At 38.2% G+C, this 17,592-nt stretch overlaps 3 protein-coding genes across 4 annotated transcripts; 1 reads left to right on the top strand and 2 right to left on the bottom strand.

Moving 5' to 3' along the window:
* Positions 1–1,496: 1,496 nt before the first annotated feature.
* On the bottom strand, positions 1,497–8,132 carry LOC122049180 (transcription factor IIIB 70 kDa subunit-like). Its single transcript, XM_042610607.1, has 8 exons — positions 8,006–8,132; positions 7,800–7,869; positions 7,113–7,186; positions 6,876–6,956; positions 6,655–6,792; positions 2,694–2,771; positions 2,516–2,578; positions 1,497–1,916 (listed from the first exon to the last, which is right to left on the bottom strand). The coding sequence occupies exons 2-8, from the start codon at positions 7,840–7,842 to the stop codon at positions 1,677–1,679; spliced, it is 717 nt and encodes a 238-aa protein (XP_042466541.1). The 5' UTR covers positions 7,843–7,869; positions 8,006–8,132; the 3' UTR covers positions 1,497–1,676.
* Positions 8,133–10,072: 1,940 nt separating this feature from the next.
* Positions 10,073–14,363, top strand: LOC122045853 (proline-rich receptor-like protein kinase PERK9). 2 transcript variants are annotated; one of them, XM_042606240.1, is made up of 8 exons: positions 10,073–11,694; positions 11,830–12,225; positions 12,305–12,391; positions 12,473–12,555; positions 12,652–12,728; positions 12,814–12,961; positions 13,689–13,850; positions 13,924–14,363. In XM_042606240.1, exons 1-8 carry the CDS (start codon positions 10,716–10,718, stop codon positions 14,107–14,109), a joined length of 2,118 nt encoding a protein of 705 aa, XP_042462174.1. In that variant the 5' UTR covers positions 10,073–10,715; the 3' UTR covers positions 14,110–14,363. The 2 variants fall into 2 exon arrangements, with proteins under 2 accessions (XP_042462174.1, XP_042462175.1); XM_042606241.1 differs by having other exon boundaries at positions 10,074–11,694; positions 12,485–12,555; positions 13,924–14,362.
* Positions 14,364–14,513: 150 nt separating this feature from the next.
* On the bottom strand, positions 14,514–15,903 carry LOC122045854 (uncharacterized GPI-anchored protein At4g28100-like). Its single transcript, XM_042606242.1, has 2 exons — positions 15,112–15,903; positions 14,514–15,007 (listed from the first exon to the last, which is right to left on the bottom strand). Exons 1-2 carry the CDS (start codon positions 15,766–15,768, stop codon positions 14,651–14,653), a joined length of 1,014 nt encoding a protein of 337 aa, XP_042462176.1. The 5' UTR covers positions 15,769–15,903; the 3' UTR covers positions 14,514–14,650.
* Between the last annotated feature and the right edge of the window lie 1,689 nt (positions 15,904–17,592).

Below are 17,592 nucleotides of genomic sequence, written 5' to 3'. Positions count from 1 at the left end.
TCCACCTTAACATCGTCATCTCTGTAACTCTCATCTTCTGCTCATGTGCTCGAGTCATAGACCAACATTCAGTTTCATATAACATAGTAGGTCTTACTACGGTTTTATAGAACTTATCTTTAAGTTTAAGAAGTACTTTACGGTCATATAAAACACTCGATGCTCCCCTCCATTTCACTCATCCTGCTTGTATTTTATGTAAGACATCTCTCTCAATCTCTCCATCATTTTACAAAAATGATCCTAAATATTTAAATCTCTCAGTTTCAGATAACTCATCCTCTCCTATCTTAACAATTATTTCATTATTTCTAATATTGCTAAATATAAATTTCATATATTTTGTCTTTAATCTACTAAGCTTAAAACATTTCTCTTCTAGTGTTTCTCTCCAAAATTCTAGTTTAGCATTTACTCTTTCACATGTTTCATCTACCAAAATAATATCATCTGCAAATAACATGTACCACGGTACTGTATCTTGAATATGCGTAGTGAGTTCATCCATAATTAATATAAAAAGATAGAGACTTAAAGCTGAAGGGGTAGGAAAACTAATTGAGTATTTATATTATTTTTCTTTTTATGTATTTATTTTATTTTTGTTTTTCAACTATATTTCTTAAGAAATGAAAACAATTCTTTTTTTTCAGTTAAAACATATCGAGCAAGTAGCTGTCACATCATTATGTACAATTTTGCTTTCAAAATTATCTGATGTTGCATTTTTAGTAATGATTATTTATAAAAAAAAATTAAGACGGATAAATAGTTTATATTATCGATAAAATATGGTTAATTTGGTATAGGGGTAAAATATGCTTCTATAAAATGATTGGACTGGTATGCTAAATTGATTTTTTAGAAAATCAGTTGAAGGATGATTAAAATGTCAAAAATACTTCGAAATTTTAAATAATTAAATTTAAAATGAAAATAACTTTTTCGCTTTGTTATCTACTCCAACGACACATATTTTAAAAATAAATTTTAATTTTAATTTGGTAGATATGTGATAGCAAATTTATTTTTAAATTTTATTTGTCTGATATATTTTCTAATCAGTGTAAATTCGTATGAATTAAATTTTATTAATATGCTACTATTTATAAAATTACGAAGACATCTAAAATTGAAACTTCAATTAATTTTAAACATTTTTAAAAAATATATTATTAAAAGGTTTGATTAAAATCTAAAATATATTCTCTTTAAAATCTACAATAAATTTTATATTATTTAAACATTTTTATATTGGCATTATAAGAGATTGTTTCTATAATGCGAAGCTCTCAAGATTCCCGAGAACACAATTTTATATTGAAAAAAATGCGAAGCTCTCAAGATCCCGGAGAACACAATTTTATATTGAAAAAAATGCGAAGCTCTCAAGATCCCGGAGAACACAATTTTATATTGAAAAAAATGCGAAGCTCTCAAGATCCCGGAGAACACAATGCGAAGCTCTCAAGATCCCGGAGAACACAATTTTACAATGCATTATAAGAGATTGTTTCTATAATTTAAGCACATGCATGACTACACAACAACTTTACTGTCAAAACTCCCTTCAACCTATTTATAAACTATTTTTTAAAAAATTGAAGTCAAAATCAATGATTTTGTTCATTGATTGTAATTTTCACAGTGCAAAAATAATGATTCCTAGGCTTCCATCATGCAAAATCAAAATCATCCTCATAGCCATAGTCTTCATCTCCATAGTCATAGCCTTTATCTTCATCTCCCCTGTAATCATCGTAACTTGCATCATAATTGTTATCTTCAGATGCTCTTTGCTCATCACCATCCTCGACATCTAGATCATCTGCATAATGATCAGTCTTGCTGGGGGGATCACAAGGATCACCAGCATCTGATTCAACTTTTCTCTTCTTTGCGTTGTCCTGTCCAGACTGTTAAAAAGGCAGGATCAATATGATTGAATACGAAACTAAAAGAAAATGAAGATGTAGAGCTTATTTAACAACAATGTTTAAAGGAGAGAGTTTATATATTACTTTCACTGCTAATACGAAATTATCTATAGAAGTCCTGAAGTTCTCACTCGAATTCTAGACAGATCAAGTTGGCAAGATCTCTATAGATGAACTACTGGCTGTGGGAATAAACTCACCTACACAACAACCAGAGTTAGCTAAATGTATGTGCACTATGATTGTTGACCAGAGTCAATCATATTCTCTTGAATTTTTGTAGAACCTAGCCGCATAAAAGTAACATATTCACCATGTAGAACTTGGCACGAAAATGAAACACTTGGCAATATGCATTTTTAGGAACAAATACTTAAAATATGCAAAACAAGATCAAAGTATAACAGAAGCGGTTAAGAATATGCAAAATAACTTCGATGCCTAGATTGAACAAAAAACATAGCATGAAAGAAATTTCTATTGAAAGGGTTTATTGATTGAGTTGCTTTACTGATTGTGGTATATGGATAAAAGTATGATTTGCATTAGAATATAAAGAAATAACAGGTAGGAAGTACATTGAAGAGAGCTTCCAATGCTTCGTAGTTGACTTTTGAGCTGATGACTTCTGAGCTGAAAGTCTGTAATAAAACCATATTGATAATCAAAATATGGAAAATATTAACATGAATGATTAATTTGTCTCTCAATGGACATTAATTATGGTAGTGCATGAAATAGCAAAATTATCCATACCTTTCTCTTAAGCATTTGACCTGCTGCTGAAAGAGGAGTCCTATTTTTAGCTTCTTTTGCACGCCTTTGTTTCTTTTCCTGCAATTGATATAGTATGGTAGCAGGACAAATATATTTCACAAAGAGAAAAACAACAATACAACAACAACAACAACCAAGCCTTTTCCCACTAAGTGGGGTCGGCTGTATGAATCCTTTTACGTCATTGAGCTCTATCTCCTATTATATCATCATCTATATTTAAATAAATTTTATCTTGTTTTATTGTTGCTAACCAAGTCTTTTTTGGTCTTCCTCTTCCTCGTTTTATATGCATGTTTATCATAGTTTCACATCGCCTAACTGGAGCATTTATTGGTCGTCTAAGTACATGTCCGTACCATCTTAAACGTGTCTCTCTGAGTTTTTCCTCAATAGATGCAACTCCTACTTTCTCTCTAATGCTCTCATTTCTTATTTTGTCCATCCTCGTATGTCCACACATCCACCTTAACATCCTCATCTCTGCAACTCTCATCTTCTGCTCATGTGCTCGAGTCATACATTCGACTCCATATAACATAGCAGGTATAACTGCGGTTTTATAGAACTTACCTTTAAGTTTAAGAGGTACTTTACGGTCACATAAAACACTTGACGTTCCCCTCCATTTCACCCATCCTGCTTGTATTCTATGTAAGACATCTCTCTCAATCCCTCCATCATTTTGTAAAAATGATCCTAAATATTTAAATCTCTCGGTTCCGGGCAACTCGTCCTCTTCTATCTTAACAATTGTTTCATTACTTCTAATATTGCTAAACTTAAATTCCATATATTCTGTCTTTAATCTACTAAGCTTAAAACCTTTCCCTTCTAGTGTTTCCCTCCAAGATTCTAGCTTAGCATTTACTCCTTCACGTGTCTCATCTACCAAAATAATATCATCTGCAAACAACATGCACCACGGTACTGTGTCTTGAATGTGCGCAGTGAGTTCATCCATAATTAGTGTAAAAAGATAGGGACTTAGAGCTGATCCTTGATGTAACCCTATCTTTATTGGAAATGCTTCAGTTACTCCGCCTGAAGTCTTTACTCTGGTCGTTACATCCTCATACATATCCTTAATTAGTTCAATATATGTTACGCTAACACCTTTCTTTTCTAAAATTCTCCATATAATTTCTCTTGGGACTCTATCATATGCCTTTTCTAAGTCAATGAATACAATGTGTAGATCTTGTTTTTGCTCCCGATATTTTTCAATTAATTGTCTAAGAAGATGTATAGCTTCTATTGTCGACCTTCCAGGCATAAACCCAAATTGATTTTCTGTCACTATGGTCTCCTTCCTTAATCTTTTTTCTATTACTTTTTCCCAAAGTTTCATAGTATGACTCATTAGTTTAATACCCCTATAGTTTGCACAATTTTGTACGTCTCCCTTATTCTAATATAAGGGAACTAGAGTATTTATCCTCCATTGATCAGGCATTTTTTTCGTTTTCAATATCATGTTAAATAATTTTGTAAGTCATTCAATACCTGGTTTCCCTAAGCACTTTCATACCTCTATCGGAATATCATCTGGTCCAACGGCTTTTCCATTGTGCATCTCATTTAAAGCTTGTTTTACTTCTGAAGTTTGAATTCTACGATAAAAATTAAAATTTCGATGCTCATTTGACCTAATTAAATTACCTAAGTTAAGTTGGTCTCCTAAACCTTCATTAAAAAGTTGATGAAAATACCTCTTCCACCGCTCTTTTATTTCTCCATCGCTTACTAATACCCTATTACATTCATCTTTAATACATTTTATTTGGCTAAGATCTCTTGTTTTTCTTTCTCTCGCTTTAGCTATTCTATAAATATCTTTTTCCCCTTCTTTTGTATCCAATTTTTGATATAACCGTTCAAAAGTTTCATTTTTTGCTTCACTCACTACTTTCTTAGCTTCTTTCTTGGCTATTGTATATTTTTTTAAATTTTCCTCGTTCTTACAAATATATAATTCCTTATAAGCTATTCGTTTTTCCTTCATTTTCTCTTGTACTTTCTCATTCCACCACCAAGATTCTTTACTTAGTGGTGCATGCCCCTTTGACTCACCGAGGACACTCTTAGCTACTATTTTCAACTTTAATACCATCTTATCCCATGTTGTATTAGAGTCATCATATATTTCACCTAATGCTTGTACTTCTACCTTCTCTTTAAATATATGTTGCTTCCCATCCTTTAACTTCCACCACTTAATTCTAGGAATTGTATATATTTTCTTTCTATTGATACTATGTTTGAGGCGTATATCCAACACTACTACCCTATGTTGGGTAGTTAAGCTTTCTCCAGGGATGACTTTGCAATCTTTACAAATCTTTCTATCCTTCTTCCTAACCATAAGAAAGTCAATTTGCGATTTATTATTCCCACTTTTGAATGTGACTAAGTGTTCTTCTCTTTTCTTAAAAAATGTATTAGCTAATATAAGGTCATATGCTATCGCAAAATCTAATATAGTTTTCCCTTCCTCATTCCTCGTTCCAAACCCATAACTCCCATGTACTCTCTCATATTCCTCATTTTTCACTCCGACATGCCCATTTAGATCACCTCCTATTAAAATCATTTCATTTGGTGGAATATTTTGTAATATTTCATCTAAGTCCTCCCAAAACCTTAATTTGGTAGCTTCATCTAATCCTACTTGTGGTGCATATACGCTAATTATGTTCATAGTTTCTTTCGCCACTATTATCTTAAGAGTTATAATTCTATCCCCTTTTCTAACTACTCCTACAACTTCATCCTTTAACAAACTATCTACAATAATACCCACTCCATTTCTTGTTTTACTTTTTCCAGTGTACCATAACTTAAAACCCGAGTTCTCTATCATCTTTGCCTTCTCACCTGTCCATTTTGTCTCTTGTACACATAAAATATTAATTTTTCTCCTAATCATCATATCTACTACCTCCATTGATTTACCAGTGAGAATTCCTATATTCCATGTTTCAAATCTTAGATTATTAGTTTTCCTATCATATTTGTTCTTATCTAACGTATGGTGTGAGAACTCTTGCCTATTTAACACTACACCCAAGTTCTCATGTAGATGTAGCGGTCCTTGCTGAGACGTTACAGTCGGACCCTGTAACGCGAACTCTTGCATATTTATCACTACACCCGAGTTCTGGAGATGTAGCGGTCCTTGCCGAGACGTTACAGTCGGACCCTGCAACGCGTTCCTTCCGGGGAACAACCTAGCATTAGCACAATAGTTTAATAGATTCATTCATGAAATTTTGTCATAGTTTGACGCTGGCTGGCAACCTAACGCAACCCTCCTCCTTTATCCGGGCTTGGGACCGGCCATGACTGGTCATCATGGGCGGAGTTGAGAAAAACAACAATACGACATTAAATATATTCTGAAAGTAAATTAGGTAAAGTATTTTCAGGATTTTTTATTGTTTAAGTATTTCCGAAATACACACCATACAAATGAATATGAACAACATGCTTTTGAACGAAGAAGGTATAGAGGTTAGGTAGATTGAAAAGTGCATGGTGGAAAAGTATGGGTAGGGAAAAGAAATTTGCAGTGAGAGGACAAAGCAGCTCAATACATTTTAGGTCCTTGTTCATATGACCAAATTGCATTGGGTGCTGACCTATACTGTATCCGCATGGCTTAGCACTGAGACCATGACATAGTCAGGGCAAGAAATCGAACTGTGGAAGGATTGTCATTTAAATCTTTTAGTAAAGGTTGGAGTTAAGAATGAACATCCCCAAAACCCCAAACCAATATTCTAAATTTAGATAGATAATCGCACGATATGCACAAAGTAACAAAGTGGAACAAATGTCACAAGCATGTATTATATACTGTGAAATTAACAAATCCTAGTTTTGCATCAATTAAAAAGGTTCACAAACAGTGAGAAAGTCAAATCATATTAATTGGCACCTTTCTGGATTTTGCTAGAGCTGCAGCAGTTGCATTCGCAAGCTCCTTTGCAGCTAACAAATCTTCTGAAATATTTGTGCACTTAGCTTCATATGCCTCCTTGGCATCTGCAACAACAGCTTCCTTTGCTGCTTGTTCCTGCTCAACATTTACTTTTTGAAATCAAATCTAATATCCAAATGAAATATTATATGAACATTCATGAAATTTACTTTTATCACCTCAAGGTACTCTCTGTTCATTGCTTCCCATATAATCTTTTTAAGGTCCTTCTCTTTCTCAGTATGTAGGCATCTATTTACCTAGGGAAAACATTTTTCTTTCAGAAGGAACAAAAGTTCTTGGCATGTAGATAATATAAATATTCTTCGCACAGAAGATGAATGGGCACAACATGGAGATCTTTTAAGCAAAATTTAAGCAATTAACACCCAAAATTACTATCAAGGATGACATACCTCAGCATCATCAATGTCAGAAAAATGATCACTCTCATCATCTTCTGAGTCTGCAACACTGTGTTTTGCAGAATCTTTCAAAAAGGAGAGAAAATAATCAAGACAAATTAGCCCAAACAGATATGAAAAATTAGTACCAAATATTGGAATCAACACAAGGTTAATTGTGGTAAACATTGGAAATTAGCTAGAAATTTAAACAAGCAAGCCATATCTTTCAATTCTACGTATGGAAGATACAAGAATTAGATAAAGCTGATACAGCCTATAAATTAACATTAAGTGCAATGGACACATCCCTTTAGAAACATTTCAATCTCATTTTCGGTTTTTCTTTTTCTTTTTCCCCAAATATTTATACTTTAATATTTTGTTTCTGAATCAAAACGGAAGCATCGATGAGACTAAAATCCCTTTTTTGATGTTCCCTTTTTTTTATGTTCCTTAAATTTCTCAAAATTTAAATATATTCCTTAAAATCCCTGTTTTTATGTTCCTTAAATTTCTCAAAATTTAAATATATTCCTTAAAATCCCTTTTTTTATGTCAAATAAGAAAATTAGCTAACAATTTAGGCAAGCGAGCCCAATCACTGAGTTCTTCTTCGAAGAACTATAGATGGAAGGTTTAGGAATTAGTAAAACCGATAGACTCGATTATTTAAGATCAAACGCAATGAACCCATACCTGTCATTCTGACGATGTTGCGGAAGGTATTCTTATTCACCATGATATTTCCCACTTGCTAACTCAAACCCTAGAAAACGACAAGGAAACGAGATTAGATCAAACAGAGATTAAACAAACACACCATCGACGAGCGAATCATCGAAACAATAATAGATCATAAGAAAACAAAAAATACAAATCGATCACATCTAAGGCGCACATACCTAATTCTTGAAGAAGAAGAAGCAGAAGAGAACAACGATGCGTCACTTCGTGCGTCTCCTTCCCCTTCGCTACTCTTCTATCTCTACCGCCTTTTATAGGTCATTGCAGGAATTTGCAGAAATAAATAATTCCACCCTTGCGTTCCAATTATTTACGATATTGACATTCGTATTTAAAAGGTGAAAATGGGCCGGGCTGCCCGATCGGTTAACAAACTGTGCCGAGTAATTATAGCAACATAAAAAAGATGATTTCAAATAAAAAGGGGAAAAAAACATTTATTTAGTGAATAGTGAAAAGGTAATCGCGACAACTAGATATTTATTCGGCTGTAAATTTATTGTTTGAAAAAAAAAAATAATTAAAATTTAATGACGGGAAAATACAGTAATTAGAGGGAAATTTTCAATTTTTGAATCAAATAATATTATAAGATAAAAATGTAAATTTATACATGGTGAACATTGCTACGTGGCAATTTCCAAAATTAAAGAAAAAGAAAGTATATTAAGGTTTAATTATGTTAGTTTTGCCATTGAAGAAGTGATTTGGCTTCTCTATTATTAATAAATTTATTTTATTTTTCTAAACTAACAGAACATTTATGTGCTTATAGGCTACGTTTAGTTGGGCGTAATGTAATTGAGCTTATAATATAATCAAATTTGTAATGTAATTTTGATTACATTACTACGTTTGATAATGAAATGTATATAATCTTTGATTACAAAGATGATTATATTCTTTTGTTTGATGTCTATTATTTTTATAAGAAATGTAATTCGTATTATTATAAAATGATAAAAATATTCTACGACTTCTATCAGCGGGCGCTACATCTATGTCGGAGCTTACGGTGGCGGCTGCTGTCGGTCGCTGGCCATCGGTCGCCGGCCATCGTCGGGTGTCGCCCGCCTTCACCGGCCGCCGTCGGCCGGTCGCCGCCGGTCGCCAGTCGTCAACCGCCGAGGGGCGGTGGTGGGCGGTGGCAGTGGCGACGAGCGAAGATGGGAGGCGACAGACTAGGGGTATATTTGACATTTAAATTTTTATTAAAAGATGACCTCGTAATGTAATCAGATTACAATGTGTTTGTTTTGTAATCTAGATTACAAAACTTCATTACATTTTGTAATCCAGATTACATTACATTACAAATTAAAAATGAAACTAAATAAAATAATCAACTTTATAATATAATGTGGATTATATTACAAGACAGATTACACCCTACCAAAAACAATTATAATGTTTTACAGTAGAATATGAAAGGCTTATCCGTTTTACTTGATATTGGGTGTGTAACGGATGGACCTTAGTCGATTAAATACAAAAATATATATATATATATATATATATATATATATATATATATATATATATATATATATATATATATATATATATATATATATATAATTATATTTCTTTAATTGAAGTATAATTAAGCATCTTAAATATGATTGGATTAGAGCCCCGTCCCTTGACCAACTAACCCTGATGGCTTGCCATTGCACTCTATACACAACTAGATGGGTCGAAGAAGATAAAGAACACAAAAATACAATTTATTCTCAATCCTTTTCTTTCTTTAGCTTCCTAAATAAGATAAGTATATTTAAATAATCTTCTTTTTCTTTCCCTTTCCCGCTCCCTTTCCCTTCTATCTCGAAGTATAATACACCTCTTTATTGTTCGTATAGCCGCAAATAGACGGTTAAAGGGGAATAAAGTAGAGGCTCAAAATTCCATCTACTTGTAAGTATATAACTTGATAGGATTCCCCTAAAGCCATACACATCTCCTCACTAGTATTGCTTGTCATCTTCATCATCCATTAATGACGTCATTAATCTAATAAAATAAGAATTGTTGCCCAAAATTAAATAAATTATCCCAAATTAATTGCTTGGCCAGCTTATCAGGTCAACCATACTTCTTCAGTCAAATGGGAAGATAATTAATGAAATTAATAGCGGAAACTCTGAAGTCAACGAACCTCAAAAGCTGTCAAATTATTCATTATGTTCGATCTAAAACTTTAGAGTAATAATTTTAGTTTATTTATTTATTTCCAATGGAATCGATTGTCCACTCCATTCCACTTCCTGCTCAGTGGTCGCTTCTCAGTAACATGGGAAGAAGTTTGAGTCGTCGCCGGCTGGTGTTTTGCTTGGGGCAGATGGAGGGGAGGAGAGGGAGAGAGGATCTGCTTCTGCCCTAACCTTCTTCTAGATTTCTGCGATCGGCTTTCTTCCTTGGATTTGGTCGCCATTTGCTCAATCTCGGGAAAATTTTGGATCTTGCGGTGTTTTCTTTGCTGAAGTTGAGATTTTGGGCCACCATTCGGTCCGTCGCGGCGGTTGCTCGGATTTGGTAGGGTACGGGTTCCTTCCCGTCAGAAGAGGTGTGATTCACTGGGGGTTGGTCTTCTTGTTGTATGTGGCGATGAGGAATCGAGTTCCGCCATTGACGATTCATTGGGGAGTTTTTGTTCAGGAGATTGTGATAGGAACAGGTAGATTTGTTGTTCCCCAGAGCTGTGCGAGTTTGGATTGAACGATCTGAAATGGTGTTGCTGAAGATTGATGCCGAGATCGTTCGTCGAGAGAGGAAGAAGCTTGTGGATTCATGGTGATTTGGGCTCCGCAGGTTTGTTCATTGACCTTTTGAGATATTCTGTAGTTGCGAGAGAGGAAGGAGACGAGTATGTCGACCTCCCCTCCGCCTTCTTCTTCTTCTTCTTCCTTGACTCCGCCGTCGCCTTCTTCTTCTGCATCTGCTTCACCTCCGCCACCGGATTTGCTTTCGCCGCCTCCAATCTCTAACCCACCGCCACCTTCTCCTCCTCCACCGGTGCCCAGTTCCCCTCCCCCTACACCAACCTCAACTCCTTCCTCTTCGCCACCGCCGGTCTCTCCGCCTCTTCCAGATTCTCCGCCGCCGTCACCACCATCAGCACCGCCGCCAGTTGCAAATCCACCCTCGGCTACTCCCCCGCCTACGCTATTGTCTCCTCCACCCACTTCTGTAGCCTTTCCTCCGCCGCCTGTAACACCTTCTCCTCCGCCACCGGTCTCAATCTCCATCCCCCCTCCCACGCCGACAAGTCATTCTCCTCCTCCTCCGATTCCGGCCTCTCCTCCTCCTCCGATTCCTCCTCCTCCTCCCGTTGCAGATTCTCTTCCGCCGCCATCGGTACCCTCCACCCGCCAAACTCCGACTCCACCTCCACCGCCGACCAACATTGCTCCACCATCACCAGTCGTTCGGCCACCAAAGGCTTCACCTTCTCCTCCACATGTGCCGAGGCCTCCCAGCTCTCCTTCTCTTCCATCTGCATCACCACCCGCTCCCACAACTCCTTCAACTCCTTCCCTCGATCGAGTTTCCCCTTCCTTGCCCCCTCCCGTCATTCCACCCGGCAATTCGATGAACCCAACCGGCCCTATCTCCAGCACTGCCTTAGTTCCTCCTTCAGATGCGCGAAACAGCAATTCTCAAGGTGGCAGCGGTGCCGGCACCTCTAAAACAAACACCATAGTGCCCGTTGCTGTGGTGGTGGTGCTCTTTGTACTGTGTTCTCTGGTGTTAGCCGTGTGGTTTGTAAGACGGCGGAGGAAGTCCGGCGATGGATATGTTGCAGGGTTTCTTATGCATTCTCCATATACCTCGTCGGCAATGTCAGGTAATGCGGCAGTCTATCTATCTTGATAACTGGAGATGCCTGCGCTTTAAATTCTCGGCACACCCTTTCGATATACTATCCAACAGTTGCTTCTTTCAATTTATCAGACTCACCATTTGCTTCTTTCCTCACCAGAATCACCACAGTTGAGGTCCCCAACAGCTCCCCTTATGTACCATCATAAGTCTGGAAGTTTTGCATCAGAGGCAGGGATAGGCAATACTCCGATAAGCTTCTCTTACAATGAACTATACAACATGACAAATGGCTTCTCGCCGCAGAACATTTTAGGCGAAGGAGGCTTCGGTTGCGTCTACAAAGGGCAGTTACCCGACGGTAAAGAGATCGCCGCAAAACAACTGAAAGTCGGCAGTGGACAGGGCGAGAGGGAATTCAAAGCTGAAGTTGAGATTATCAGCCGTGTCCACCATCGGCATTTAGTTTCCCTCGTAGGGTACTGCATTTCTGATAACCAAAGATTGCTTGTTTACGACTTCGTGCCCAACGGTACACTTGACTCTCATCTTCATGGTATGGCTGACTTGTTCATTCATGTATTGGTGACGAAACTCATATTATTGATTGACTGTTCATCAGCTGTCTTGCTCAGGGAACGAAACGGCGGTACTTGATTGGCCAACCAGGGTTAAGATTGCAGCTGGGGCAGCTCGAGGCATAGCCTACCTACATGAGGATTGTAATGCTTCGACTAGTTACTAGTGATCTGTTTTGAAACTCTACTGGTTGGTATTTTTCGATTACTACTGACTGACCTTAGGGTTTTTGATAGGCCATCCAAGGATAATTCACAGAGATATCAAGTCCTCCAATATATTGTTGGATAACAACTTTGAAGCTCAGGTTATCATCTATATACGAATACTTTGAACATGATTTCTGAAGTTACTATTTTTCAGATTCCTTTGCCTCACTTGCTAATGTTTATACACGGTATAGGTTTCGGATTTTGGGCTGGCAAGGTTAGCTATGGATGCTAAGACGCATGTCACAACCCGTGTGATAGGAACTTTCGGGTAAGTGAACGAATTAGTTGCGCATTTCTTACTTGATATGCGATGTTACTTGAGCTTGACGACGATGGTGGTCTCTTCCATTTAGATATATGGCGCCAGAATATGCATCAAGTGGCAAATTGACTGAGCGATCTGATGTTTATTCTTTTGGGGTTGTTCTTTTGGAACTTATTACTGGACGAAAGCCAGTGGACGACACTCAACCTATGGGCGAGGAGAGCCTTGTCGAGTGGGTAAGATTTAGCATTTCTTTCTTTACATATCTTTTCAATCCACATGCATAGATCATCTTGCGATGTTATAAAACATAGCTTTTATTTTTATTCTCAACTGGACTAGGTTTAGTTACAAATATTGGTCTAGAGTTCCCCTGAGGTAGCTGCATTTCAACCAAATTATCCGAAGAATAGGTTTTGACAAGAAATAGTTGGGTTAAAGATGCTAGCTAATGTTCAGAGCCTTGTCAATTTAGCAGTCTCAATCAAGGTTTAAAATATCGCTATCATTGCTAACTGAGTTGGATCTAATTGGTTCCAACATGTGCTGATAAGCAGCACAGGTCGGCACTAGTCAAGTGTGATACAATTTGCGAAGATTTGCTCATGTGCCTCATCCGCCCTTTCTGCTTACCGAGCATACCCAAAAGACCTTCCACCACTATGCCCCCTTATTCTGTGTCCTAGTCCTGCTTTGGAACATGTCTTGCAAACATCGAACGAGATTGAATGATGTTTGAATCCAAGTCCCTAGTCATTTTCTACAACTTCTACCCAACACATTTCTGCTACATGTTTCATCATCTTCTATAAGTTAACAATCTAATCTTCGAGACGAGATTAAGGAACTTCTAACCTCGCCTCGATCTAAAAAAGCTTCTCATTCTTGAAATGGTAGTTGATTGAGCTGTTCTTCTCAGAAGAAGAAAAAAAAGCTAATCAGTTTAAGCTTTGAATTTGGTAGGCACGCCCACGGCTAACCGAAGCGCTTGAAACTAGAGACTTTGGAGAAATAGCTGATACAAAACTCAGAAACAACTATAACGAAACCGAAATGTTTCGTTTGATTGAAGCAGCGGCAGCATGCATTCGACACTCAGCGACAATGAGGCCTTCAATGGGAAAGGTAAACATACTGATTCATCACCTAGCCGATTTTGATCACATTGAACATTGACAAACGAAAATTTTCGATTCAGGTTGTACGACTTCTCGATGCGTTGACCGATTTGGATTTGAACAACGGTGTCAAACCTGGCCAAAGCGGAATCTTCAATGCCTTAGAGTCCGGCGATATTCGATTATTTCAGCGAATGGCATTCGGTACCCAAGTTTCCAGTCCTGATTACAGCCAGTCAAGTTTGAGCAATCAATCAGAATTATGAAAGGTTCTTCAGGACTCCTACTTCATCTTGTCATCATCATTGTTTGGTTCTTAATCTATTGTCGAATAGGATGATCTTTGTTATATAGACCAAGGATCTCTTTACTTGGAGTGAAAAATATACATGTATATTTTTTCTTTTAGATTTTTTTTCAATATTTGGTGCCATATAAAATGGTGGTGAATGAAGACATTTATATTGTCCAACAGAAATATGGGCATTTTAAAATATAGAATTGTAGCAGCTAAGTGATTATAATTTTACGAAGATGGAGTATTCTTTAATCGATATAAGCTATGCGATAATCATGGGTATGTGACTAATAGAACAAATGGCATCAACATCAAAGAGGGAGGTAAACCCTACAGGCCATGTTAGGAGAGGCCCACCATGACAGATTGCAATCTTGGAAGCACACGACGGAATTCATAATTGGCCAAAAATAACCTCATTACATGCCTAAATCTAACCCATAATTTAACGAATATCTATCATTTTTGCTATCACATATATAGGAAAGGACATAGTAGGGGGGGATTAACTAGCCGTAAAACGCCGCCAGTGGGAGGAGCCACAGGAGGAGGAGGAGGAGGAGGAAGGGCAGGGAACGGACGGCGGAGGAGCCACCGTGGTTGCTGATCTGGTGGGATCCGACGGCGAGCGGCATGTCGTCGAGGGAGAGAGAGCAAGAGGCGGGGTCGGAAGCGCTGGCGGCGTCCGCCGCCATGAGGACACGGAGGACGGAGGTGGCGGCGGGGAGGGAGTGGGTCCGGTTCTTGGAGAGCAGCCACGTCACTCCCATCAGTTGGCATTCCCGACCGTGAGTCGGCGCCGGCGCTGGCTTGGCGGCGGATTTGGGGGCGTTGCTCCTCCCGGATCGCTTCGATTTGGCCTTCAGCTGCCGAAATGAGCAGGGAGTTGGGGGGTTTTCTTGGTCAAAATGAGATTTTGATGAGGGATTTGGGGGTTTTGAGAAGAAATCGGATGGGGAAGTTGGCTCACCTGGTTGAGAGAGCGGAGGCAGCGGTTGCAGGCGGCGAAGCCTGGGCGGGCGCAGTCCTTCTCCAGCCGCCGCGCGGCGCCGCCGGCGGGGACCCACCGCCCGGCCTCGGCCACGAACGCCCCCGGGCAGACCATCCGCCGGAGGCGGACGCCGCAGAAGCAGTAGGCGGCGTCGCAGGTCTCGTTGGCGCGCGGGAGGTCGACCCCGCGGTCGCGGAGCGCGCGCTCGACGCCGCCGATGCAGGACTCGGAGTCGTCGGGCAGCGCGGGCATGTCGAGACCGGCTGCGGCGGCGGCAGGGAGCGGCGCGCGGGCGGCGAGCGCGGACGCAGAGTAGGCCGCGAGGAACCAGGCCTCTAGCACGGGACAGCACCGGGAACGCGAGGGGCCGCCGTTGTCATCTTCGGAGACCGAGCACGAGGCGGACACGACGGGAAGTAGGTCCGCGGGCGGGTCGAGTGGGCAACCGGTGGCCGAAACGTCCGACTGCTCTGGGAACGCAGGAATGGTGGCCGGAGGAGAAGATGCTGCGGCGGCGGCGGCGGTGGAGGGGATGATCTGGATGGAGGCAGGCTCAGGGTCGGTGAAGAAAGTCTCCGCGGAGAGGCTAGAAACTTGAAGGAAGAACAAGAAGAGGAGAAAGAGGAGGTTCGCCATTGTCGCCGTTCCACTCTCCTCTTCCTTTCCTTTTCTTTTCAGTGGAAAGAAACAGAGAGAGAGAGGAGAGAGTGGATGGAGGTGATGATGGTCTTGTTGCTTGGTTTTGAGGGAATAATTGTGGTGCAATGCTTTTGCTTTATTTACTCGTGTCTCGTGTTGCTTTTATTATGATTATTATTATTTTTACTATTTGGTTTTTGATGTTTGGTTAGTGTAAATTGTCCGGAAAATATATTTTAATAGGAAAAAAATAAAGAGAAAGGTAAAAAAAGAGGAAGAGACAAATTTGGTATGGTAAGAGTAGATGGGGTTTGATGGTATGCATGATTGGAGAAGTTGATGGCTTGTATATTATCATTACAGTAGAATATACACATTTTAAGATATTTGATAACTAGAATGGTGATGGATGAAAATGAGGAAAATAGGGAGCAAAATGCTTGTAGTTGTAGATAGTTGCTATTCTAGATAATTTTGAATGGTTGATATTTGTGGTACCTTCCAAAGTAGCAAAGAATTTATTGAGAGAGACTTCAGGACATCCATACTTAGCTCCATTATTGAATAGAGATGAATAACTGAAATGTAACACACTAAATATTTGATGGCACAACTTAACAAACTCAAATAAATTCAAATGCAAATAACACACCCACTATTTTCAATTATACAAATTAATTTGCCCCCTCCGACTTGGTGTAGTGGTCCGTCCCCTCGGACTTGGTGTAGTGGTCCGAGTGCATTTCTTATATCAGGAGTCAACGTATTTTTTGAATTTACTTGATGGGTGGAATGTGATCATCACCTCAGTATTAATCAAATTGTAAGATTTGGATACCTGTTAAGCTACGGATTATCCTTGTGAACCGTATTGTGTAATTTTTTTAATTATTTTTTTAGTTTATGGGTATGTCATTTAGAATTTTGACTTTAGGATTTAAAAGTTAGGTTTTAGTATTAAGCATACAAAAAATTTCAAATAAAAAAAATTAGGTAAGCACGGAGTGTGTACAGTAAAATCCTTAGGGTATCATTTCTCTATATGTGTGTGTATATACGAATTTAATATTTAGCTCGTCGCACAGTGTGACTATATGCGCACAATGATAACCCAACCCCCAACCCCTAAAAGTAAAATATAAATGACATAACTGAAAGTTTTAAAAAAATAAAAAATAATAAAATACTCATCTTATGTTGGACGTGGACAAAAATATATATATATATATATATATATATATATATATATATATATATATATATATGGACAATTATACACTTGGTGTTAATTTTTTTTAAAAAAAATCACTTTCTTTAACCTAAATATTAAGCCCTACTTTCTTTCCGCATATATATACAAATTCATATGATTATCTTAAGTGAATTCATTTATTTATAAGTTGACCGGACTCATTAATTGTGGGTCATAAATGGATGCATCGATTTATGATCAAACCTTATGTTACATCTATGTTGTGTAAATGGGCTATATCAACTTTTATTAAGGTGAAGGAAGGCAAAGGAAGGATTGCCATCATGATAAGGACCGAGGGGAGAGAGACAATAAAATCAGGGTCAATTGGACTTTTCCATGTCCTTTTTTCATCTTCATTCTTATACTTTTCTTTGTCCATTCTTTCCTTCATTTTATTTTTTAACTCATCTATTTTCCTCACCTAATTGCCACCAGCTTATTGTTCACAAAAATAACTTCTTATAATTATATTAATTTAAAGTGAATTTGTGTATAATTTTAAGGCAGTATTTATATTTATAAAATGTCATTAAATTATGTCACTAGTGCTATCCAACTTTATTATA

Source organism: Zingiber officinale, chromosome 2B (genome assembly GCF_018446385.1).
Source record: "Zingiber officinale cultivar Zhangliang chromosome 2B, Zo_v1.1, whole genome shotgun sequence".
In the NCBI taxonomy this organism is placed as follows: Eukaryota; Viridiplantae; Streptophyta; class Magnoliopsida; order Zingiberales; family Zingiberaceae; genus Zingiber; species Zingiber officinale.
This window is presented reverse-complemented; position numbering and strand designations above follow the sequence as displayed.